The following is a 27,105-nucleotide window of genomic DNA, read 5'->3' on the forward strand; positions in this document are numbered from 1 at the left end:
CTGTGGGGTCAGAAAGCTTCAAAGAGACCTAGAGTTCAGCCTGAACAGCGTAATGACAGGCCACTCACCCTCTGAGCCCTTCCAGTGCTCACAATGGAGTTCACTTCCTGTGTGCGTTACAAAGCTCTCGTATCCACTTCAAAATCTATCCACTTCGATCTAGCCACAAAATCCAGGAAGTAGCCGTCTTCTTTTATCCTGAGCTTTTTAACATTCTTTACACACAATGAATGAACGTTTAGGAAGGAAACGTATAATAGATAGATCAGATGTCAGGTCAGGTGTAATTTCAAGTCTACTGTGACTCAAGAGATGATGAGAACATCTAGACGACTTTTTCTGAATAAGCTTTTCCCCTCCATAGCGCAGCCGCAGTGAGTGTGGCGTTCCTGAGCCAGAGAGCGCAAACATCCCACTCCCGGCCTCGGGCTGGGCTCCAGCTGAGAGTGTAGGATGTTTACACTCCCTGAAGCTCATATAAGTTCCCAAGTCAGGCTGGGATGGAGAGATCTGGCCATGGCTTAGGAAAGAATTTCTTGACCCAAGAATACCTGAATATCACATTGCGATCAATGCAAACACAAACACTACGCTTAAGCAGGGTATTATTTAGAATTTTTTTTTTTTTTTTCAATTTATTGTATTGTTTAATTTAATAGTTACAAGTTTTATTTAGTTTTGAGTTTACTTTTTTTAGTTCTATTTTGACTTTTAGGGCTACCAAAACTAAATGTGCTAACTGGTATATTAAATAAATAAATAAATATGTACAAACACTGTTAAATATTCCAGCACCATTTTATGTGTTGTTATTGTTTGATGGAAAAAAATCTCTCTCTCTCTCTCTCTCTCTATATATATATATATATTTATTTATATATAAACTAAAATTAATTTGGGGCCATTTTATATTTTCCCATTTGTTTTTATTTTTACTTCGGTCATTTAATTTTCGTTTTTTCTCGCTTATGATGTTCCTCCTTTGTAAGTCGCTTTAAATAAAAAACGTTATTGAAAACATGTTAATGTAAATAAAATGTTTAATTAAAATAATGTAAATAAATGAATAAAATGTTTAATTAAAAAAATAAATGTTTCATTAACTATAAGTGAGGATAAAGTAGAATATAAACCGTTTTAAAAAGAGTGCCACCAGTTAAATTCATAGAATATCAGAGGAAATGAGATCATGAAGACCGATGGATGAAGGTCACTGCCATGCCTTTCAGGAATCTGGACATGCCAGTCATTAGTCTTTGAGATAATCTAACCGCTCTATTAATAGAGACACATTCCTCATCCTGAAGCCTACTGGCTGCTTCTGCTCTGAGGGTTGAAGGACTGTGGCAGGGAGAGTTTGTTTGTGCGAGTAAATAGAATGCGAGGGGTCTGAAGTCGGTGTCCTAAGGGACAGAGGAGAGGCGGAGGCACTGGACGCTCCCACGGATCAGCGTCATCCGAGGAGCCTCTGCATCGCTCCTGGCCCCTGTCCAGGATCCCTAGCCCACCCTCGTGAAAGCAGCAACCCCTCCTCCCTCCTGAGGATGTGGCCGCTCCCAGCCCCTGTGAACCGGCCTGAATGGGAGCTTTTCACATTCTTCTGTCCCCTTTCCTCTTATTGGACAAGAAGGCTCTCTTTCTGCCCCCTCGCTCTATGTCTTGACTGAATCTTCTGGGAAAATTCATCAGACTTGGTGCCGGCCTATGGGCATAAAGAGGGGTGGAGGACAAGAAACAGAGAGAAAGAGTGATTGAGTTTATGAGGAAGAGGAACAAGAGGGGACAGAGCGATTAAACTGGTTGGGCTGGAAAAAGACACAAGAATGATTCTTAAAAGGTTTAGTGAATGCAGGCACACAAAACTGAACTTACTGCATCATACAGTAGACACTACTGCAATAATTCTTAATTACATTAGGCAAATGTACAGCGTTCTTCCATTTTTAGTTCTTTAGTAAGAAACCAAAGCAGTAGAAAGTCTTTTTTCTTACAAAATATTTACATTCTAGTATTCTAGTCAGTGACTGTGGCCTTTTGGAATGCATTAGACATCACTTGGATGCAAAACCTAAAGACATTCTGCCATTTTAAAATTTGTAGCTTACACTTAACAGAAACTGTGCAGCATTTTTGATCAATTTTGTAGTTATTTTAAACTCTATGAATGAGTCAATTATTTGAAAGTGTTAGTTTGCCAATCTCTGTGTTCTTGTCCAGCATTTTAATAGCACATTTCTGAACTTTTTTATTTATTTATATTTTCTACATTAAGACGTATAAAACACTAATTTACAGCTTATTCAACAATACAGCACAGTTTATCATTAGTCAATTTTTAAACAAATAATTAGATACTTTGTATAACTATGTAAACATTCAATTGGCTTACTCTAGTAATATTTCTAACTAGCTGACTTACCACCGTGTAAACTCTGTCTGTTGACACTATAAAGAAGTGATCAGAATGTAATTTTAGAAATCCCTGCTTATTTTTATTTATCTTATTTTACTTTATCACAGTAAAGATGTCCCTAAGGACTGTCTCACCCCTAGGCCAGGGTGTCTGCAGGGTCAACCTAAGAGAGCTGTCCAGAGTGCTGAAACTGGGTGCTGCTTAAATCTGTCACTTATCGCAGATGAAGTGATACCAGCTTAGTAGGAAACACTTGTTAAAATATGAGCTTAATAGAGCAAAGGTGAAGCAATTTTTTCAGTGTTAATATAATTATCCAACATGGTATGTAAAGATCACCCATGAACATACATGTGTGTGTTTCCTTTTCACACATGACTACAGACGCAGCTGTATGTGGTTATGTGGTTCTTTGCACACTACTATGCTAAGACCTCTAACACTTTCAACATAGTGCATGATTTGTAAACTAATGCATTTGATGTTTGATCACCAGGCCCAACGTACAACATTAGTGCTAAAATGGTTACATCTGAAAATGCATTTTTTAATCTGATGTTTGGTTTTTTTATCACTATCGGTTAGGTTTAGGGTAGGATCCGGTTTGGTGTCAGTGGTACATTATTTTAAAACCAGCTACATATGTACAACTTTTTTGACGTAGTCTAGTAAAATTGGTAAATAGCAATGTTTCTTCAGCAATTGTGTTTTTATCTCACTTACACTTTTGTTAACAGTTCGGTTGAGGGTTATGTTTAGTGTCAGTGGTACATTATTTTCAAATGCAATATAGCATTATAGCGCCGTTCACCAGACATCTAATTTCCAAACTGCCACAATACATACAACAACCAACCCATTAAAATGTTCATCTATTTTGTATAAAACTCAACATGCTTTTTGAGCCACTCACTGGACTTTGAAAAATGTCGCAAAACATGCAAGAGGCCATGCAAATCATGTTGCAGAAATGTCTCCAAAGACACATATTTCCAATGAGACTGGGTTTTTTTTTTTTTACATTTAAAGTGCATTAACAGAACAGTGTTGTCTGATAATTTGCAAAGCTTGTAGTCTAGTCTGCACATAAAAATTGGTCAAACAAATATTAAAAAGTTGCTTTTACATTTTAGATAGTGTTAATCTATCAACTGGTTCGGTGATTGGACTTTGTAGGCTCGAAAGTTTTGACTTTGCTGACCCAAAGCTGTTCTTCAGGATCACATTTCTGTGCTTTTCATCGCGCGCCCTGTGGGAGCCTTCATGCAGGAGGTGGGAAAACGAGAGTCCTGTGCTCTCGGGATCTGTGTTACAGGCCTTTGAAACTCTGAGAAGGAGTGACCCGGAGCAGAGGCAGCTCAGCTAATCTGGGTCTTAGTGCTCCACAGGTGTCGGGGTGGAATGTGTTTTACATGATTGAAAGTGTTAATCTGACACAAATGGCAACCCTTGGCTTCTGATGTTGACATTCGGCCTCTAGAGACAATGTTCGCTCTCGCCTGAGCTCACGGAGCAAATATGTGAGATATTTTTTTTTTTTAAAGTGGTCATGACATGAGAAATCAAATTTGCCTTGATCTGTTGGCATATAAGTGGTCTTCGTACCATTAAAACATCCTGCAAATTTCATAGCTTAAAACGTCCTATTATTATAAACAAAGCATTTATTTAATCAAGCCCAGTCATCTTCTCACCATAGGCCCCACCCACTGCCGTTCACTCACTTACGGCTGACTTGATTACACTGAATGCGAGTGTCACGTTGTGTCAAAAGCAAATAAAAATTACAATCACTGCTGCTATCTTGTTTACAGCTGATACAGTATGTAGATGCGCATTCGCTTTTTGACACGGTCCACACGCTCGAGTCTGTTGTCAGGACTAATGGAGTGAAAGAAGGTTTGCTTTGACGCGTTTGGTTTAAACAGCACGTTCACGTCTTCGTACAGATATCAGAAGGTTCCCAGCACAAGGAACAAGTGGTTAGTTTATTTTTAATGGCATCCTGGATCGTGTCTGAGGATTGATCGGTGTATTTTGCTTTGTAAATGAGGCACAGTGTCACGGAGAGTTCACAAAGAAACATTTGTTGAAAGATGAAGCAGTACTAGATCTGACTGCAGTTACATCACAAACCGTAAGTAAATCATTTCAAAATGATTCGTCTGGAAATTACCATATTTTTTATCATGTTGTCATAGGGCTGGGCGATATAGCTAAAAAATGTATCAACGATATAATGTTCATATCGTTCGTTATCGATAATTATTGACATTTTTTATAATTTTTATTAAAAAAATTATATAAGTTTTTTACTTTTTAAAAACAAAGAGCAATAGAATATTTTTTTAAATTTAAACACTGTATTTTTAAATTAACCCAATTTATTGAGACAAACAACAAATATTTTTTTGTTTTAACAGTCAAACACACAATAAAAATTAAACAAATATCTAATTTCTAATGTTTTATATGCAGATTAAATAGGTCTTAATGAAACTTTTGGCTTTAGGCCACAGGAGGGAGCAATGAGCAAAATAATGCAGCACATTTAAATTGTGAACGCAAAGAAATAAATGTCTATAAAAAAAACTGCATTACGTCTAAATTGACTCATATAAATCAAATATAATTTCGGAAATTGCATAAACAATTATGAACAAAACAGCATCATGTATTTGCATCATGCTTAATACAAAGAGCTGAATCGCCCATCACACAGATTGCATTTAAAAACATAAAAGAGACGCAGTGAAAAGGGATAAAACTCCACAAATTTGCGACGTGTTTTCTAAAAGTTTAAACAGTTTTAACTTTGCATGGCTTCATCTCTTGTGCGATATTGAAGGTGTACCATCGATAAATATCGATACCATTTTATCGCCCAGGCCTATGTTGTCAAAACACTCACATCCAATAGAGAGGGGGTGATGAAAAACAGTTTTTTGCGTTGTTGATCATTATAAAGACAATTCACAGTTGGAACTTGCAAGCTGGCCTGTGTGTTGACACAATAAGCAGAAGCTTGTGTACTTAAACTGTCATGAGGGTCAGGGCATTAAGATTTGAAGGCCACATCACCTCACTATACTGTAGATGAAAACAACAGAACTGATGTTATCAGTATCAGTTAATTTAAAATAGCACATAAGTGACCCACAACAACAAAAGTCTTTTTTTCCCCTGCACATTTTCACCTTCCAACAGAAGTTCAGTCATCATAATCATTCTAAATAGTGTGATGACACAAACACACTTAAAACATGTTACAAAGTTTTTTTCTGGCACAAACGGTGTCACAGAATATAGACCATTATAAAACTGCTGCATTGTTTGTTCAAATGTCAACATGAGCTATTGGTTAAAAATAATTTGTGCTTTAATAAGCTGCTTTCTCTTTCAGAAGGAAATGATACGCTGAACTACTTCAGGAATGAATCATGATTTCTGTTCTTCAAAACCAGCTATAAAACCAGTCTGGTAAGTCTGCCAAGATAGTTTGACTTAGGTTCATGGGTGCCGTTTGCAGTACGTGTACAGCATTTTTATCTCTACTGCTTTAGTATTATATTCACAGTCATATCAAGGCTGCAAAATATGTAAACCATTTATTTAATAACATTTTATTTATAAAAATGTTGTAGTTATTATTAAAGGGATAGTTCATCCAAAAATGAAAATTCTGTCAACATTTACTAACACAAAAGAAGATATTTTGAAGTTATACTCAAACTATGGAAACCTATGGCTACCATCAACTGTTTTGTTACCAACATTCTTCAAAATATCTTCTTTTGTGCTCAACAAAAGAAAGAAACTCTAACAGGTTTGGAACAACTTGAGGGCTGAGTAAATGATGACAGGATTAGCATTTTGGGGTGAACTATCCCTTTAAATTGCACTGCACCTTACAGCAAAGTAAATTCACTTGATTCCAAAAACATAATTTTACCTCCATCTAGTGGAGAAAATACAGTATTACCACTAAGGACAGTTGCACTGCCCTAAAAAAGGAGTGTTATAATAGTTATTTTGTCAATCAATCTATGTAAGACTTACATTGCTTTACTGTTAACTGTAGAGAAGATCAACTTCAAAATGCATAATAATGCTCAATTACTGCCATGAGGTATGTATGTATTCAGACAAACACTGATTTGCATGTATGCACATTTTCCTTTGTATTAAATACTGATTGATCAACTAAAATGTGCCTATGAGTGTGCATATATGTATGGTCATTATATATTCTCTTGTACAGGCTCAACAAAGTGTTCGCCACGGTACAGCCCATAGTGGAGTTCGCCCTGCTGGGCAGCGGCCCATGACATCTGTAAACTGCTGAACCGAGCTGCCCAGGTCCCTTTTGGATCTACCACCACCACCCCGCAAAGACCATCCACCCGTTCCTTCATATACGTAAGAGCCAGGTCACTAGCTTCCTCTGGGGTCTTGCCTAGAGAATATAGACACTATAGACACACTTAACTGAACCGTACAAGTAAGTGATTTACTAAAATAAAAACATACAGTGGACTAACAAGTACATGGTAGTATCTTTCCAGATCTCTCTGTCAAATGCATGTGACCACGTAATGCACAATAAGGAAGCAAATGGTTTAAAGGAAAACGTTTACTCGCCCACAGCCCATCCAAGATGTAGATGAGTTTGTTTCTTCATCAGAATAGATTTAGCATTACTTGCTCATCAATGGATCCTCTGCTGTGAATGGGTGCTGTCAGAATGAGAGTCCAAACAGATGATAAAAACATCACAATAATCCACTATTAATCCATTCAAATCCAGTCCATCAATTAATGTCTTGTGAAGCAAAAAGCTGTGTTTGTAAGAAACAAATCTATCATTAAGGTATTTTGACTTTACACCGTCACTTCTGGACAAATTATAAATCCATGATACCGCTTCTTCCAGTGGAAAACGTCAATCCCCTATTGTTCTCTCACATAAAAATCCGCATACAAATTTGTTTAGAACCGTTTTCACTTGTAAATGGGGCTTGATCTGTGCATATTTTTCTTCCGATTCAGATGAGACGAAAGCAATTTTATGAAAAGAGGACTTTAAAACAGAGGAAGTTAAAAACATATTGGTGGATTTGTTTATTACAAGCCTTTTGCTTTACAAGACGTTAACTGATGGACTTGAGTTGTGCGCATTTCTTGTAAATTATTGTTGTGTTTTTATCAGTTGTTAGAACTCTCATTCTGACGGCACCCATTCACTGCAGAGGATCCATTGGTAAATTTCCCCAATTCTATTTCAGTGAAGAAACAAACTTATCTATATCTTGGATGGCCTGAGGGTGAGTAAACTGTCTATTCCTTTAAATTATGTGGTTTGTAAGGATTGGATCTTAGGTGAGACCAAATAAATCTCATCAACACCCTGCCCATATCATCACACATATAGCAAAGTTGACCTCTGCTGCTTCAGCGAAAACACTTCCCGTTGTGTTTAAGGGAAAAGCAGACATACAGATCACCTCAACAGCTACACAACATACTGGCTAGGTAATGGCAGACCATGTTATTTGAAATGCCCTTCTGAGGATGTGCAGGGAAGTTAATCTTCACTCTACTGTTGAGACAGCTCTACACCTCTGACTTCCATGTGTCTGCTCATTGTAAATGGTGCTGGAAGGGGTTTTACGTAACACATTGTATGAGACTGACTCCAATTGTTTTTACTCAGACCAATGAAGTGAACAATGTTTACCTAAACAGACTTGAGGTCAAGCATCTTAATGAGGCCCTAGATCTCCAGTTAATGTGTAGCTGCAGTAATTCAAGCCATTTATTCACTAAAATGTGCCAGGAATTGGTTGCACAGCTAACCATGAACACATATGAACCGCTCATTTGAGTTTATATCAATATACCTGTTGCTTCTAAATCAGTATTACAGTGCAGATTAATTTATGGTCCAAGATGTGACATTTCTATTTGCCACGCAGTAATAAAACTACAGAGTACAAGTGCACAGTACACAATAAGAGAGATATCAGTTGGTCATATGGCTACTAGACTAACTTTCTTTATATAAAATGATAATTACATCTAGTAAACTGTACTATAGGAAGGGCATTATCACAAAATAAACCCAGACAGGTTCATTTTGATCCCATCATGGTGTAAAGCTCTTGCAATCGTGCTCAGACAGTTATATATTATTACTCAACAGTTCCAGTTACTTTTTCTAGTAACTAGTTTTAATTTAATTTAACATAGTACTGTCGCTTTTGATCAGTTTAATATGTCCTTGCAGTTTTTTTTAGCATTATATAAATATGTAATATGTAATAAATATGGCAATTTTGTTCACCAAAAATAATAAGAAAAAGACCACAAAGCTTTGTTTGTTGTTATGCTAAATAAGTACTGATCTTGTAACACATGCCTTGCTCCATGTGGAAGAGAATGAGTCTAGACAGCGTGACCTTCATGATGGCTTCCCCATGGCCTGTGGGTGAGACAGCCCCAATATTGTTATCTGCATAACCCCCACATCCTGAGAATCAGAAGAAGAAACACAAATCCAGAGTGAGATCATTCCTATACACACTCATGCTCAGCAAACCTGTTGCTACAGAAAAAATTCCACCTGTTTGAGGCAATCCCTGATAATATTCACAGACTTTACTTTTTTGCTTATTTACTCACTTACTAAATCAGACAATACCAGCAGAGTCTATTCCCCTGTTTACCCAGCTCTATTTCTATCATTAACTAGTGTGTATGTGTGATTCCCACACATTACACACAAGTTAAAATGTGTCCTGAGAGAATGTGGTGTGGTGTGCTGAGCTGGGGATTAGATCTGTGGTTTGAATATTAACTCAGCAGGCAACAAGCTCTCATGAGCAGCTGAAAATTACACACATTCTTGCATGTCTAAAGGTCAGAGCTCAATCCCTGTCATATCAGCTGCTTAGGTTTTTTTGTGTGTCATTTTTCAATGTTAAAATACTTTCTTCTATTTCAGTTTAATACACAGAAACAGCTATACGTAAAGCCATTTGTAGTCTGATTCCTTGGAAAGGTTAACACTGGAGTTCTGTGGTGCAAATCAAATCAAGGCCCCTAACATATATTGCAAAGCAGCAAGTTTGGATTTACCAACACACGGCGTGTCTCCCACACGACCCTCTATTTTATTTATCATTCCACCAGTGGATGTGGCACTAGCAATGTTCCCGTCTTTGTCCACAGCTACTGCACTGACTGTTCCCATCTTGCCCCTAAAACACATGCATACAAAGCAGCTTTACAAACACACACATGAACAAAATGGTTTAATTAATCTGGTAGCAAAGGAATAGTTCATCAGAAAGAAAGAAATCAGATCAAGTACATAAACAGAGACACGCCATGTGTTGTAATTTCTAGACATTTAAAATGAATGCACAGAATATGCAAAATTACTGACTTTCCTTTTAAACTGTCCTTTTTTAATGAAATATGCTTTATTGGTAACATAACGCATATTTCATATAGTAAACAAAACTGGACCGGGCCCCTTACTTTCAATTTATAATAATAATAAAACTGGACCCCTTACTTTCATTGTAAATAAATAAATAAATAATGAATGGATGAATGAAAATGTTAGTTAAATTCAGTTAAATTCTGATAATATTTCACAATATGACTGTTTTTACTTGTTAAAACAATGCAGCCTTGTTGAAAAAAAAAAAATTTTAAAAAAAAAAAAAAAAAAAAAAAAAAAAAAAAAAAAAAAAAACGGGATTATTCCAAACTTTTGATCGGTAGTGTATATATAATCTTTTGTGTTTCATAGAAGAAAGAAAGTCATACAGGTCTGAAGAAACTGATTGTGAACTATCTCTTTAACTATTGTTGCAACTCTTTCTTCTTAGTAGAAGTTCTAGACATTAGGCATTTTATGCCAAAAACTTTGTCAGCACTTTGCACCAGTTTTCATTACATAAAAGCTTTACATTTGGCATTCCACAGGTTTGGCATCTGGCTGCAGGTTCTTCTTCCAGCGCATCTTGGCATAGTCTGTGATCAATGACTCCTCAGGCACTTCCGGTACACCCATGCTTCTGGCAAACTTAAGAGGCCCCTTCAGCTGTCAGACACAAGTGTTTGGTCTCCAGAGAAAGGACAGACATTATTACTTTGATTATTTTAAATGCAAAGTTTTGTAAAATCATCTAAAGACTGCATTCATTGTATGCAAAAAGCATCTGATAGCATATAGCCTAGTATTCCCTAGTTACTGTGTATCTAACACTTTTTGTTTTTAATCTTGGTAACTGTAGATTACTCAAAATCAAATCTCCCATGGTGGTTATGTACAGTATTTGTTATGTTATGCATATAACATGTTATGCATTTTACAACAATACCTTCTCCATGACAAGCCTGGCCAGTTGCACTGGGTTAGCAATGGGTTAGATTCTGACCGCTGAAACAGCCCCATTATCAAGATACCTGCCGTCCATTACCATTGCATCCATCTCCACCTCCCCCATCACATTTAGCACTGACCCCCGACCTATGACATATGGGCATAACCTGAGTTTTCTACTTACCCTGGATGTAGTATTAAGTGTGAAGTATGAGTATTATGAGTACCTGCATTGAATCTTGGGTTGTTCTCCATCAGGGCCACTACTTCAACCACAGCATCCATGGCACTTCCACCCTTGGAGGATGGCATACCCAGTCCTGGCTGCCTCCTTTACACCAATAGTAGAGAGTTCAGCTCTTTCTTTGGGAATATGACCAGCACCTCCATGCTCCACCATTGCAGGCAGCATAGCTGTCCACAGATACGTGATTGAGAAGACAAAAGTGAGGGAAAAAGTCTAATTAAAGCAATATAATATACCACTCGCAATCGTGCTGATGGTTTGAACATATATTTTTAACCTAATAATTTAAACAGTATCATCACTTTGACCTAAATATATCAAACCAGCTGCAAAACACGCATAATATTATTCTTTACGACGCATAAAGCTACTTTCTATACACATTCGACCCTAATATGCCATACACATATACATACACTAAGTATAAGTCAGTGGTTTTTAATGGCTTCACTATCATAATAAATCTGTCAATCTACAACGTCAGCCGCTATAATATCAGTGATTTACAATGACATGTCAAATTGCGTTACTCATTTAGTTTACAAGCCGTAATCAGCTGCATTCCGTCATCAAATAAAGTGCTCTATGGGAGTCATCCGGAAGAGGGGTAAAGATTCATCTCACTCAACTGATGACCAAATCAAAATTCAGCGTTTTTGAAATTCTGTGCACGTGCCCACATATGCATAAAATTAAAAATATTTAACAAGGGTTCCTCAAACAGCTCACCCAAAATATTTTTGCTACTACTCACGTCAATTATTAATCACACACTTGTATATTTTATATTATTGATCAATATGTGAATCCATTGACCGGACTACGCATGACACGAGTTGGCACAGATTAAACACTTTTTCAAACCATCTTCTGCTCTGCGATGTTTCGTTAGATAGGCTGGAGAAACCGAGTCTGACCACCAGATGTCGCTAATGCGCACTGTGTTAAAAAGCTTCGAGTAATGAACCGTTTTCCGGCACAATTTGATGAAAGCCTCAAACGGTTCAGAAAGCCTCGGTTTCCCATCACTAGATAGAAGAAGTGCATTAAAAGCGAAGGAATCTGTAGATGGTGTAACAGGGACAACAAATAATATGACTGTACACACGTCATTACAGCCACGGAGAAAACACCAAAATAAAAGTCCGCTCACCAGTGCTTAGAAACTGGACATGCAAACGGGACAGGAAAAAAAGAAAGTAGGCCTACACCATGCAAAACACCGACCTTATATTGCAGTCAACATGATGCAACCGTTTAATGTCTGAGATAAAATCTAGGATTAAAATCATCCCATATGGCATACAAGAACACCGATTAAATGCATTTCTCGCTTTAATACAGACTGAGATATGTTTCTTCTGTTTTGTTTTGTAAGGTGTCCTTGGGTGTTTTGAAAGGCGCCATCAAATAAAATTTATTATTATTGTTTTTATTTATTTCTTTTTAAAATTTCTTTTAGTAGCCTAGTCTACATTAATAAAAAAAACAAAAAAAACTGCTCAGCATTTGATTACCAATTCATTATTTAATTACGACATTACGTATATAGCCTACTTATGCTATAAGTTTATATTAAGTTGTTCAAAAGTATGTTCACATGTCATAGGCCTACAGTAGGCCTATCTATTTTCAAAGCTGGACACTGTAAACGTGTTGTTTCAACTTCAAAAATTAAGTGCTGCCTTAATAATTTAAGTTGAAATGTAGGCCTAATGTTAGTTATTAACTGAAAACTTGAATATTTGTGTTATCTCAAGTTTAATTCAGAAAAGTTAGCCTATTCAAATTTTTAAATTGTGGTAACTAATTGCAACAGTCAGATTTTACATGGTTAAACTATTTTTTTGATGGTGTAACAGGGACAACAAATAATATGACTGTACACACGTCATTACAGCCACGGAGAAAACACCAAAATAAAAGTCCGCTCACCAGTGCTTAGAAACTGGACATGCAAACGGGACAGGAAAAAAAGAAAGTAGGCCTACACCATGCAAAACACCGACCTTATATTGCAGTCAACATGATGCAACCGTTTAATGTCTGAGATAAAATCTAGGATTAAAATCATCCCATATGGCATACAAGAACACCGATTAAATGCATTTCTCGCTTTAATACAGACTGAGATATGTTTCTTCTGTTTTGTTTTGTAAGGTGTCCTTGGGTGTTTTGAAAGGCCCCATCAAATAAAATTTATTATTATTGTTTTTATTTATTTCTTTTTAAAATTTATTTTAGTAGCCTAGCCTACATTAATAAAAAAAAACAAAAAAAACTGCTCAGCATTTGATTACCAATTCATTATTTAATTACGACATTACGTATATAGCCTACTTATGCTATAAGTTTATATTAAGTTGTTCAAAAGTATGTTCACATGTCATAGGCCTACAGTAGGCCTATCTATTTTCAAAGCTGGACACTGTAAACGTGTTGTTTCAACTTCAAAAATTAAGTGCTGCCTTAATAATTTAAGTTGAAATGTAGGCCTAATGTTAGTTATTAACTGAAAACTTGAATATTTGTGTTATCTCAAGTTTAATTCAGAAAAGTTAGCCTATTCAAATTTTTAAATTGTGGTAACTAATTGCAACAGTCAGATTTTACATGGTTAAACTATTTTTTTGTACAAAATTTGTTCCTTTCCATTAGGCTAATGATTTAAATGGCAGAGAGGCACTTTTGGCAAATTGGGACATTCCATGAAAACTTAGACTTATGCTCTCCTATACTCACATCATAACCTCTCCCTTCTAAGTATGACCTGAACCATTTGATTACCATCCCAGAAAGCCCGACCCAGTTTTCCAGTCTCTCTAGTAGTATGTTATGATCAACAATGTCAAACGCAGCACTGAGATCTAGTAGTACCAGCACTGATATTTTGCCAGATTGAGAATTTAAGCGAATATCATTTATTATCTTAATGAGCGCAGTTGATTGAAAATTGTCCAGGTATCCATTTGAGTTTAAGTATTTGTTCAGCTGATTAAAGACTACCTTTTCAATAATCTTTCCTATAAAAGGAAGATTTGATATTGGTCTATAGTTGCTCAATATGGTGTTATCAAGATTGCTCTTTTTCAGAAGGGGTTTAACAACTGCAGTTTTCAGGGAGTTTGGAAACGTCCCAGAAAGAAATGAGGCGTTCACCACTTCTAAGAGATTTGTTTCCAAACAGTTAAGCACCCTTTTGAAAAAATATGTGGGAAGTGTGTCATGCTTGCATTGATAGACATCTTTAAATAGAGCAGCTACACCTCCAATTCTCCTAACAGTCCTGCAGACACTCATGAAAGTAAAGTTAGGAGAGGCTGATTCATTGAGGACTGTTGCACTGCAGCTGTCTTCTAGCCATGTTTCATTTAGAAACATAAAATCCAGGTTGTTTGTGGTTATTACGGTAAGTCATTGATTAGAAATGATTTATTTTTTAGTGAGCGAATGTTTAAGAATGCTAACTTGATGGCATTGCATTTTGTCTCAACAGCAATATTAGTTTGATGCATAACAGGCCGCAGATTAGATAAGTCAGCCGTACGGCGTACGGCTTGAGAAGGCCTTAGACTTTCTATCACGTGATAAAACAGAAATAGAGAAAACTACAGGCACACTGGGTTCCCGCTTGTTCTGTAAACATTTGTGAATGTTGCTGCTATTATAGAGGGAACCCGACACATATCACTGAAAGCTGCTATTAGTTGTTTTTGGTTCACCTACAGCAGATGGAGGGTTTGGGCCCTGGTGTTGTGGCAGCGGCCGGAGAGCTCTCACAGGAGGAGGACGACGAACTGGGCCCACAGGCTTTGAGGGTTGTGGGACCCGTCGTTTTTTAGTTGATATCTGGGGGCTTGCAGCAAAAGAATGGGAGAGTCTATAATCCAGTTCCTCCATTTTCTGTGAGAAGCTTAGAAGTGGAGATGCTGGAGAGAGGGATAATGTGTCTGGTGAGTGGGGCTGTGGCTCTGGTGTTTCCGGTGACGAATATCATTCTTCTCCACATGGATGATGATTCGATTTGCAGTCTTGTGCTTCATTAGAATTTTCCCAAGTTCCTTGTTCAAATCAGAAACTGTTGCTTGAGGAAAGCAGAAAGTTGCTGAATTTCTGCTACTGATGTTTCTGATAATGGAGTTGTCCACTATCAGAGTCCTGGGCTCGGCTGCGCTCTGAACTGAAAGCCGCTGTCTGCTCGACCTTGAGCGTCTGTTAGTAGCGATGTTAGCTGCTGGCTGATTCGATCCATATTTAATCACATTTGGGGATTCCTCACCCGCATTCATTAATGCTTCAAATCTGTTCTCAAGATGTATAGGGGGTGGTAGAATACCAGCATTCACAAGCCTTGTCATAGCCGTATCTGGGGTAGAGGATGCTACGGCAGCAATACGTGAAAATCGTGACAATCTGATGTCTCTACTGCCTTTAGGTCTTGCTCCCTGTTTGTGCCATCGATTAGTGTGACAATCAGTTTCGGCTTGTTTCTCTACACTTGGTATAAACTGTTGAGATTGTCTAGGTTCATGGGACTCACCGGCTGTATGCTGATGGGGTCCGTGACGACGGTCTGCTGAGTGTTCTGCCTGTTTTGGAAGTCCAGCAAGTAACTTTGTTTCAAGAACCGCAATCCTTTGTAGAAGTTTGCAGTAGTTCACGCAGCAAGTAGATTCAACAGGAGGCATTTTCTTTCTCTTCTGTTTGAATGTGGGCAGCTGTGTTTCCCCTTCTCCGGAATGTAAGCTGCTGGCAGTGGGAGGCAAAAGTCTTCTTTTTCGTGGTATTATTCCAGTCCCAGAGAGTTTTTAGGTTTTTGTGCCAAAAATAAGTTGTTTGAGCACTGTGCTGATCTGCTGAAGTAAAAATCAAAGAAAAGTACAGAAATAGGGAGCAAAGCGCAGAGCAGTAAGCAAGAACGTCCGAACGGTAGCGAAGCCGGAAGCCGGAAGCCGGAAGCCGGAAAATGATATGTCTATAAGAAAATTTGATTAATTATTATCCCATATAAAATCACAATCGCAAATTACCCTCACATTTCACTCTTTTAACATGCTTTGCCTCAGAAGGTATTGTCATTTTTCATTTACACCTGTTTGTGCAAATGTATGAAATTAAAGGTTGTTTTAAAGATAAGAAATAATGATAAAGATGATTAAGCTTAAGTTTCCCCCTCAACCAGTTGTCCCATTTTGTGACGCTGGACCACAAAACCAGTCATAAGTAGCTCGGGTATATTTGCAGCAATAGCCAACAATACATTATGGGTCAAAATGATCGATTTTTCTTTTATGCCAAAAATCAGGATATTAAGTAAAGATCATGTACCATGAAGATATTTAGTAAATTTCCTACCGTAAATGTATCAAAACTTAATTTTTGATTAGTAATATGCATTGCTAAGAACTTCGTTTGGACAACTTTAAAGGCGATTTTCTCAATATTTAGATTTGTTTTTGCACCCTCAGATTTCAGATTTTCAAATAGTTGTAGGCTATCTCAGCCAAATATTATCATATCCTAACAAACCATGGTCTACATCAATGGGAAGCTTGTTTATTTAGCTTTCATATGATGTATAAATCTCAATTTAAAAAAATTGACCCTTATGACTGGTTTTGTGGTGCAGGGTCACATTTCTACGTGAAGTTAGTCATTAACAGCAAGTCTGTGTTTTTATGTGTGCATTATTATAGGCTATATTTTAGCCACTCATCTGCTGCGTGCTGAATTTTAATCTCATCCGCGAGTCAGGCTCGGTGAATCTGCGCGTCATCAGCGCGCTGTGATTGGAGAGCGAAAATGGGATGCTGTGCGCGCGTGCAGCGAGCCCCCATTCTCAAATGAGAGTGCGCGCGGCGCGGCCGTCTCGAGGAGGCGTGCGCGCGCTCGAGGGGCTGCGGTCCCATTGACTATTCCGTCTCCCTGACAGCGGCAGCATCAGCAGCAGCACCGCGAGCTCAGAAAACAGAGCGCCGCGCGGACTCCGCCTTTGCTCCCATCATCCCACCCGAGAGCCCGAGCTCCGAGGCGGCTTCAGCAGCAAGCGCAAGACCCCCCTCGTCGACTCGCACTTATTCTCCGGATTAGATATGGACTACCCTTAACTGGACCTGGAGGGGAGAGGCAGGCGGGCGGGCGGGGGGTGGGGGGGAGAGAGACAGGATAAAAAGCCGTATAGGAAGAGAAGCACAACCGTGGGTGCCCGCCGCAGCGATGAACGGGGGGAGGGGGGCGGGTGGGCGGGGGGTGGGGGGGAGAGAGACAGGAGAAAAAGCCGTATAGGAAGAGAAGCACAACCGTGGGTGCCCGCCGCAACAATGAACGGTTCGCCACGCTCATGTCAACCGCAGATAAGCCATCGGACTATGTCCTGAATAGCGGTTTACATAGCTGGGATTGTGCACCGATCATACAGGGGTAAAATATGTCCGCCTCGGTGGGGCCCCGCGACAGCCCTCGCCCACCCACAGCGCAGAGCTCCATAACCGAGCTACCGGACCTCAGTCACCTCACCGAGGAGGAGAGGAAAATTATCATGGCTGTGATGGTTCGGCAGAGGGAGGAAGAGGCAAAGGATGAGGCCATGCTCAAGTAAGAAATCACGCTTCCTAGGGAGCTTGCCTGTAGTATTTGCGCTGCTTCTGGAGACCAAAAGGCAAACAGATTGTGATGGTTTCTGTAGGTGCATCTGTTTGCAATAGCCTACTAATAAAGCCATCAGGCTGTACGCCTGCACCTAAGCTCCTGTGTGTGTGTGTGTGTGTGTGTGTGTGGATGGGTGGGTGGGTGAGTCCATGTATGTCCACTTTCTCCCTCCTTATGGGCACCTGTCATAGATGAGCACCGCTTGTATATTCATACACATCCATATGAAACCAGCTTGTGTAATGAAAGGGCAGGTGACCGGTCACAGGTGTAGCTGTTAAAGAGAGAGGGATGTGTCGACATGCAAGAACTAGATATCCACAACTCCATACATCCTGCTGTTTTACACCTCACTGTGTGGTAGATTAGTTTCAGGCAGCACACGTCATGTCACATTATTAGTGCATTTATTCGACATATCATGCATTTTGTTTTCTTAAATAGGTTAGTGAACATTTTCCACACTATTCACCACCAGTGTCAGGATTCCTGCCTGGTCACGACAATATTTCCGTGCCTCGTCATCATGATCATCAGGATCCTTAACCCATTCATTGAAATCTTCTCTGATTGTAGTGTGAGCATCACTCACAGCTTGAGAAGTAGCATCAGTCATAGCTTTATATTTTCCTCATCCGTTTCTTTTCTTTTCTTTTCTTGTTAGATCCTCTTGTAATAATAACTTTATTTGGATAGCAACAGTATTAAACTTTACTGTAAAAAAAGCCTTTATAAGTACCAAGTACTTCAAATGAAAACCAGTAAAAATAAGTCCATTTATAAATATTTTTATGACAGACACTTGTCAGCAGTTGACATGTAGGATGGTTTATAAAGTTTTTTTCTGAATGGCTATTTGTGGTTCTTCAGTGCTGTTATCATGAGTGTGAAGATGTTTCTTGGCTTCCTGTCCACCTGCCATTTAGAAGCCATCATTGCTTATATTACATTAGTTGTTGGCCACCTTGAGATTTATGCATCTTAAATTGGTTCACTGAGCAGGTATACAATCAATAACTTAACCAGTTCTTGTGCTATACTACTCATAGGAAATAATCATGCAGTTATTTAATTTCTAAGTCTTTGTATATACATTTTTTTACTAGACTCTTCTGAAAGAGAAATAAATGACATTGTTTTTGAATAGTTAAAGGTCACGGGTCAAATGATCACTGAATTTAGCCTCATTTACAAAGTATTTCTCTAAGAGAGAAGAGACAGATCACCACATAATCTGTGTACTAATCTGTTTTAGTGTGCTGATAAACAACCTCTAATTTTCATTTACTGTGTGTCATGAGATCGATGTTTGAATCGGACAGTTCCTCACTCTCAAATTAACTTCTGTCCTGAAGCAGAAGCTAGAGGTCGACCTCACAACGCTTTTGAGGCATTTAGAAATACAACAATACTGTGCTAGCTTGAAGGCGTAGTTCACCCAAAAATGAAAATTCTGTCATCATTTATTTGTCCTTATGTCATTCCAAACCTCTATGACTGACTTTTTTTCTGTGGAATATAAAATATGTACTTCTTTATTTATCTTCATTTGTGTTCTGCAGACAGAATCTTAATTTTTGGATGAACTGTTCTTTAAAAATAATATTGCAGAATTGTTTACAAATTTAGATGTTTTGTCTTTATAACTCAACCTTAATTTTGTGAAAATGCATGTTTGGTGAAGGTTGGTAATACTAGAAAAAGTTATTTAAAGAAAAAAACTTTTTAATGCAAAAGAGCTGAGATTGATTTCTAAAAGATTTACTGTCACTCTGTAAAATGTGTTTGTTCGTTTTAGAGAGGAGAAACCCATACAAGCAAAAATGGTGAACCTGGTCGGAAACAAGAAACCACCTCAGCAGAACGACATCAGGTAAACGTCTCAGTCAAGTTTATATGCAGTAAGTTAATAATGGAGTTTGCTGTAAATAAATGATAGACCTTATAGTGCAGTGGTTTTCAACCCTTTTGCCTCCAAGGCCCCCCTCTGTCCAACACAATATTCAAAGGTCCTCCTATCTAAGCTGTACTTCAAGTACTTCTGTTGTAATAAAATAAACTCAAAAATATCTTTATTTTAAGAGTGATATATGTAAATAAGATTTTTTAAGTAAATTGAATTACTTCTAACATTTCCCCCCTGGAACTTTGCCTGGACCCTGATTGAGAACCACTGGTCTAATGGCTGTTGCCATGTTATATTAGTCATTCTGTGTTCTGACTATTATGACTGCAATTTCTATAAATGTCAGACAATGAGGCCTTGACAACACTGCCTCAAAATGTAGGAGTCATACATGAGAGTGAATGAAAGGTCAAGATTTACCTCAAGGAGGTGCCCTATGCTGGTATTTTTTGCAGCTGTTGGGTTTGTAAAGAATGAAATTGGTGAAGAATCTAAAAATGAGACTAACATATTGTGCATGCTGTTGTGACATTCTTTAATGTTTTAAATGACTGCTTTATTTATTTCCGATTTTCTTTTTTTGCTGCCCATTGGGGTGAATGATGCAGGTTAACTCTGAACCGCATTGACATAATGCTAGCTGGCATTATGCAAGAGAGCTAACTTTCAGTAATACAAACTTGAATATTTTATTTTATGGCGTTTTCATTTTCTGTGTGTTGCAAATTCTGCTGATTTAAATATACCACCAAGGTAACATTATCTCTATAAAAGTGTACTTTTTAATTTATAAGTTAAATTGTAGTAGCATAATTTTCAGATAATACTGGAAACCTAATAAATTATTTGTTGCCTTTTTTTTGTAAAAGAAAAGCAAAATAAACTATACTGTTGCATAATTATCAGATAATGCTCAAAACCTTATAAATTATTATTATTATTATTTTTTTTTTGTAAAGGAAACCCAAGGTGTGAAATATTAAAAAAAATATGTATATAAAATATATTTGCTTCCAAAAACATAAAAACAATATTGCTGATGAAATAAAATGGATCATATTTCCAAATATGTAATTATATATCAGTCTTCAGTACCTGAATAGATAGATAGTTAGCATCTCTCTGAGGCAAAACTTTACTTTTCTCCGTTTAATAAAAAAATGCTTACTATGCATCAGATAATGAGCGCTCTGAAACAAATGTTGTTTTAGTTTTATAATTAAATGTATGAATTAGAGTTAAATGCTGCTCTGAGAGGTGTGTGTGTGTATGTGTGAAGCCTGTGTTTCTTCATAACAAGTAGAGTGGGGAGTCCATCTGTTCCTCCAGTTGGTTAACTGTGCTAGGACACACACACACACACACACACACACACACACACACACACACACACACACACACTCGTTCATCTTCAGTTACACAGCACTCCCGTGGAGGAATGTGCATTTCAGGCTGTTCTGTAGGCACTGTTCTCTCTCTTTTTTCCTCAGCAGAGTGTCACTTTCCTCAAGCATCATCAGTATTACTCCTGAGCTGGCCAAAAAGCTGTGGCTCTGTGTTCCTTTTGCACCAATTATTTTTTTAACCGCCCAGAGAGCAGACGGGTATGCGTGTGTATGTGTGTGTGCGTTTATGCATCCATGCATTTGTGTAAAAACAGCACAAGCAGAGAATGCATGGCTGATTTGAAAGTAATGTCAGTTACGTTTTCAGCCGACTGCAAGTGTGAGGCGATCAGATCCATGGCCATTTTTTGCCCTGGGTCGTGTGGATTCCTGAGGGTTTTACGAGGACCGTGATGCCTTGGATGAAGAGAGTGGGTTGCCTATTTATAGATGTGCTTTGTTTTAATGACATGGCTGCCATATGTGCGGATGGGCATATGGATGTTTTCCCCTCTTTTTCTCTCTTTGCTTATTTTCACCAGCCCACATGGGACTGCTCCATCTGAGAGTGGATTCTGTCAGAGATTTTCAGTCTGCTATTGAAGAGTGTCCGTTTTAGGTTTCACACATCATTCATGCGCTACTGCCCAGTCAGTCACTTTCACGCAGGGTTACTGCATATTATACAAGAGTTGCTTCTGGTCCTGTCATTTGATTGGTGGAGGAATGTGCATTTCAGGCTGTTCTGTAGGCACTGTTCTCTCTCTTTTTTCCTCAGCAGAGTGTCACTTTCCTCAAGCATCATCAGTATTACTCCTGAGCTGGCCAAAAAGCTGTGGCTCTGTGTTCCTTTTGCACCAATTATTTTTTTAACCGCCCAGAGAGCAGACGGGTATGCGTGTGTATGTGTGTGCGCGTTTATGCATCCATGCATTTGTGTAAAAACAGCACAAGCAGAGAATGCATGGCTGATTTGAAAGTAATGTCAGTTACGTTTTCAGCCGACTGCAAGTGTGAGGCGATCAGATCCATGGCCATTTTTTGCCCTGGGTCGTGTGGATTCCTGAGGGTTTTATGAAGACCGTGATGCCTTGGATGAAGAGAGTGGGTTGCCTATTTATAGATGTGCTTTGTTTTAATGACATGGCTGCCATATGTGCGGATGGGCATATGGATGTTTTCCCTCTTTTTCTCTCTTTGCTTATTTTCACCAGCCCACATGGGACTGCTCCATCTGAGAGTGGATTCTGTCAGAGATTTACAGTCTGTCTGAGCGGCTTTGCTATTGAAGAGTGTCCGTTTTAGGTTTCACACATCATTCATGCGCTACTGCCCAGTCAGTCACTTTCACGCAGGGTTACTGCATATTATACAAGAGTTGCTTCTGGTCCTGTCATTTGATTGGCTGGGAATGCTGATATTTAGACAGTACTGAGATGTTTCACTGTTTGTGATGCTTTACATCTTTCAGAAACCAGAATTACTTTTTACACCTTTATGCCCAAATTGATTTTTTTCGGATTGGTCTATCCTCTAAATGTATAAAATAGGACTTGGAAAGGAATTGTCATTGTTATTATGCAAGAGATAAAACCTTTAGTAAGACATAGAGTACATTATATGATCCAAAGGAAAAAATAGGGTTATAGGGTTGGAGGAGTGAATGAGAGGTGAACAGAAAGATGTGCTGTTGGATATTAGCAATTTGCATCCATGCTTAAGTAGACAAGTTTTTTACTGATCCATCACGATCAATAAATAGTGGCAAGAAGACAATAAATTAAAAAAGTAATTAACTGTACTGTACTGTATTAAATGTAAGTTGCTGTGTATAGAAATAAATAAATTTAAATGTACACAAACGTTCAAAAGTTTCGGGTAATTATGATTTTTATATTTTTATTTATCAAGGATGCATTAAATTAATCAAAAGTGACAGTAAACACATTTTTAATGTTACAAAAGATTTCCATTTCAAATAAATGCTCTTTTTTATCTTCTATTCATCAAGGAATCCTACAAATAATTGTATCAGTTTCCACAAAAATATTAAAGCACAGTTTCCACAATAAGAAATGTTTCTTGAACACCAAATCAGCATATTAGAATGATTTCTGAGAATTGTGTAACACTGAAGATGGAGTAATAACTGCTGATAATTCAGATTTGCCTTTACAGGAATTAATTGCATTTTACATCATATTAAATATAATATATATATATGAATACATCATAAAATATTTTCAATTGTAATATTTCACAATGTGGTTCTTTCCTTTAATTCAGGTTTAGGGTTTCTTTAGAGTTTTTTGCCCTTTGTATTCACCGTAAAGCAAACATCTTAAATCAGATTACTCAGAAATGACCAATAGTACACTTCTCCTCAGAAGTTGCACAATTTAATGTCTGTAGCACAAATGTCCAAGATATACACAGCACTTTAAGGTTTATTCAAATCCCTAACGCAATGCCTAAAATCATATATAATTTAATGGTTAGATATCAAGTAAAGGTTTGTATGTCTATATGAGTGCTCAAGGCCTTAACAGCCTGATCTGTACCTCTAACACACACAAGGGCCCAACTATTGCTCCACTTGAACTTTAGCTGCTTATTAGTGTGTCTTGAGGCATATTTGAGTGTCAGAGTGGAGCAGCAGTGACGTCCCTCCCATCTCTTCCTTCATGTGTCTCTCAGCAGAAAGGAGAAAATGTCATTAGCGAGGCCTGGAGGCTCCTCTTTCCTGCTCACAGACTCGCTCTCTCCGTAATGTCCTCTTCCTGCTCCACAGGGTTAAAGCTTGGACTCGTGGAACGGCTTGGGTGACAACCTGATGTTGTTCTTAAGGGCTGTAACCATGGTGTCATGTACCCAGGGAGTGCTCACAAGCTATGAAGACTTTATATAGGTGCACCCTAAGGTTTTCTGGTGTGTTTTCTGTCAGTCTCGAACACTCTTATGTTTTTTGGAGTCTGTATAAGGGAAATTGTAGCCTCAGGCTTACAACATATTTTGAAATCACCACCGAGCTTATTAACAAAGTCTATGTAGACATTTGGTTAAAAGGACTGATCAGGTATGAAGTCAGCAAAGCAATTAAGCAACTGCAACACCTGACAGAGCAGAAAAATGGTAGCATGGTAGCAAATGACACAATGCACCTTGATTGATGCATATAATATAGCACGAAAGAACAACAAAATAAAGATAAACATAGATAAATTGAGAAGATAAGTGCATCTTTTCAAAGTGCTGAATGGAGTTTACAGACCAGTGAATGCACAGTACACTAGATACATTTAGTGAAGTGAAGTGACATGTGGCCAAGTATGTTGACCCATACTTGGAATTAGTGCTCTGCATTTAACCCACCCAAAGTGCACACACACAGCAATGAACACACACACCCGGAGCAGTGGGAAGCCTTTTTTTTTTTTGCTGCAGTGCCCATGGAGCAGTTGGGGGTTCGGTGCCTTGCTCAAGGGCACCTCAGTCTTGGTATTGAACGTGGGAGAGAGCGCTGTACATTCACTCCCCCCACCTACAATCCCTGCCGGTACGAGACTCAAACCAGCAATCTTTGGGTTATGAGTCCAACTCTCTAACCATTAGGCCCATTAGGCTCTAAACCAATCCAATCGCTTAACCCAAATTAGCAATAATGCTAATTCATGCTGCTAAGACAGCTTTTACTGTTTTAAAAAATGTTACTTAAAATGATTATATTTTTCATATTTGTAAAAGGGCAAATAAATATCTGAACTGTTGTGCCAGCAGACAATTTGATCCTTGACTGGTCTGATATTTCTATGGCTTGTTTAATGTTAAATCACAATATATTTAAAGGGGTCATGAACTGGCTTTTTTATTTTATACTGTTCTCTGAGGTCCCTTTATAATGTTATCAAAATTCTTGCATCAAAAAACATCATTTAGAATTAATAGGCTATTTTCTGTCCTGTTTTTAACCCCCCTCATCAGAATGCTCTATTGTTAATTAAATACAATAAATATATATTCAAAAAAAATTGTACATACATTTTTAAATACATTTAAAATATTGAAATGAGAACACAAAAGCCACGCCACACAAATAGCTTTTAATTGGTTTATTTCGTTAGCAAACATGTAAGTATATTAAGTTCTTTCCATTAATATTTTTTTTTACTTTCACATTTAAGATATATCATAAGGTTATACCCTTTTTGTGATAAGTCTGCACAAGATCAGAACGCTTGTTTGGTATATTTGCGGCCCCTTTAAATAAAGACCGATCGTGGAGCGTCTATAGGGCAGCCAGAGCGAATTTTGACGCTCTCGCCACCGGTGGTCAGTGTTGTGGGTAGCGCGGCCAGAGCGATCTTTTGATGATCTCGCCGCCGGCGGTGTGAACGCACAGTAAGAGTCGTGTTTGTTTGAAAGTGTACATTCCTCATAGATGGACGCTGCAATGATTTAGCTCAAAATCGCATAGATATTCAGTACATATCGAACGATCTGTAATAATAACAGACAAAGCAATTGTGAGCACGTAATAAAAATAGTTACTCACACTTGTGTGTTGCAACATTACTATGGGATCCAATATAGTCGGCAAAACATTATCTTTTAGTTTCAATCTTTCTGAAAATCCTGTGTCGAATTGTGTCTTGTTTGTAAACGAATCTGTGGTAAAAATGAAGTGAACAAAGGACTGAGTTCTTACTGATGCAGTCTGAATCTTCATTAAAAATAAAGTTAATCTACTCTTTCCTAATGTTGGGATCAAAAGGAAGGCAGTGCAAAGACAGTTTTTCCACAACTTGGCACTGCATAGCATCTTGTTGTGTTCGGAGCCATCTTTATCATTTGATTTCTGCGTAATCCTGTGTTCTCCTCTTTTGTTATTTACACTACATGCTTGAATCGGTGGGTGGGGCTAAACAGGCAGCATTGTAGAAGCAGGTGTTGATATTATTCTGCAGAGGCGGTGCTTTTCCACACTATTACATCATAGAGTCATACATTCCACACATCGTTTTGGCAGACTGGCTTCAATATAAGCTGTTTTTAGACTAACAAGAAAGTTTTGAGTTCTGAAACTTTTATAGTACAATGACCTCTTATATATAAAAAGATCGAGGCAATTTTTATTTCTCAGTTCATGTCCCCTATACAGTAAATTATTTTCTTGACTCTTTGCTACAACAGTCCCAGTTCTCTAATTTGATTGGCTGAGCTGCTTTCCACTATGTCACTGCTTCGAGAAACCTCTCATATAGATTTGAGAAGGATTTACAAACCTATTAACAGAAAGCTGGGATATGTGATAGTCATTTGTGTTTTTGATGTGCTATTCTTTTCAGAATTACATTTTGGAATGTGAAAGAAAGAAAGAAAATGCATTATGCAATTGTTTATTTCATTATGAAAATACCTTATACTGCTCATAAGAAAAAGTGGGCTCTTTGCAAACCAATTTTCTTTCATTTTATAAATGGGTCAGTGACAAAAAGGCAAGATGAGAAATTCAAAAATCTTTTAAAAACTTGTTTTAAAAGCATGCATAAGGTATTTAAAAATGTACACAGCATGTGTATGTTGATTTTATGTAATTAAAAATGACATGAACCATTTTTTACAAAAGTTAAGACTGAATGTACATGAAAATGTCACATTGTGTAACCGCCAAAGAATGAGAAATATTAAATATTTTATCCACCTAGATGGCATGTAAACTTACTCATAGAAATAAATACTTTTTACATTTTAAAATATCACACGAAAATAGATTTTATTAGAGTTAGCTCTAAATGTAAATTTTAATGCGTTTTTGCAATATATGGCGGGACATCTGTTATATCATATTAATTATAAAATATCAGAATTTTAATGAATTGTATTTTACAGATGTAAATTGTAATCTTTGGTTAACATTTTTTTATCAGTGAATTGATGTTCAAAAGTAGACACCCACTTCCATCTGCTACAATATTAAATAATTTATGTATATATTACATCATATTATATGGTACTATACATATTGCGTAAAGGGATAGTCCACCCAAAAATGAAAATTACCCCGTGACCCCCCCCCCCCACCTTTAACCCTCCCTGGGGGAAAACGCCTTT

General features: G+C 37.8%; 1 protein-coding gene and 1 pseudogene across 7 annotated transcripts in view; one reads left to right on the top strand and one right to left on the bottom strand.

Moving 5' to 3' along the window:
• Positions 1-6,303: 6,303 nt before the first annotated feature.
• LOC107588674 (isoaspartyl peptidase/L-asparaginase-like) lies at positions 6,304-11,234 on the bottom strand (annotated as a pseudogene).
• A 6,054-nt stretch (positions 11,235-17,288) lies between these two features.
• rims1a (regulating synaptic membrane exocytosis 1a) overlaps positions 17,289-27,105 on the top strand; it is an 84,398-nt gene continuing 74,581 nt past the window's right edge. For 6 of the 7 annotated variants that reach the window (XM_016276872.1, XM_016276874.1, XM_016276877.1 and 3 more), the window contains exons 1-2: positions 17,289-17,649; positions 19,502-19,576. In XM_016276872.1, coding sequence (XP_016132358.1) covers positions 17,483-17,649; positions 19,502-19,576 — 242 coding nt within the window. In that variant the 5' untranslated portion in view covers positions 17,289-17,482. Of the gene's footprint in view, positions 17,650-19,501; positions 19,605-27,105 lie in introns of those variants that run through there. The other variant, XM_016276875.1, reaches the window with a different exon arrangement.

This window comes from Sinocyclocheilus grahami, unplaced genomic scaffold (assembly GCF_001515645.1).
Source record: "Sinocyclocheilus grahami isolate Dianchi unplaced genomic scaffold, SAMN03320097.WGS_v1.1 scaffold106.1, whole genome shotgun sequence".
NCBI lineage: Eukaryota > Metazoa > Chordata > Actinopteri > Cypriniformes > Cyprinidae > Sinocyclocheilus > Sinocyclocheilus grahami.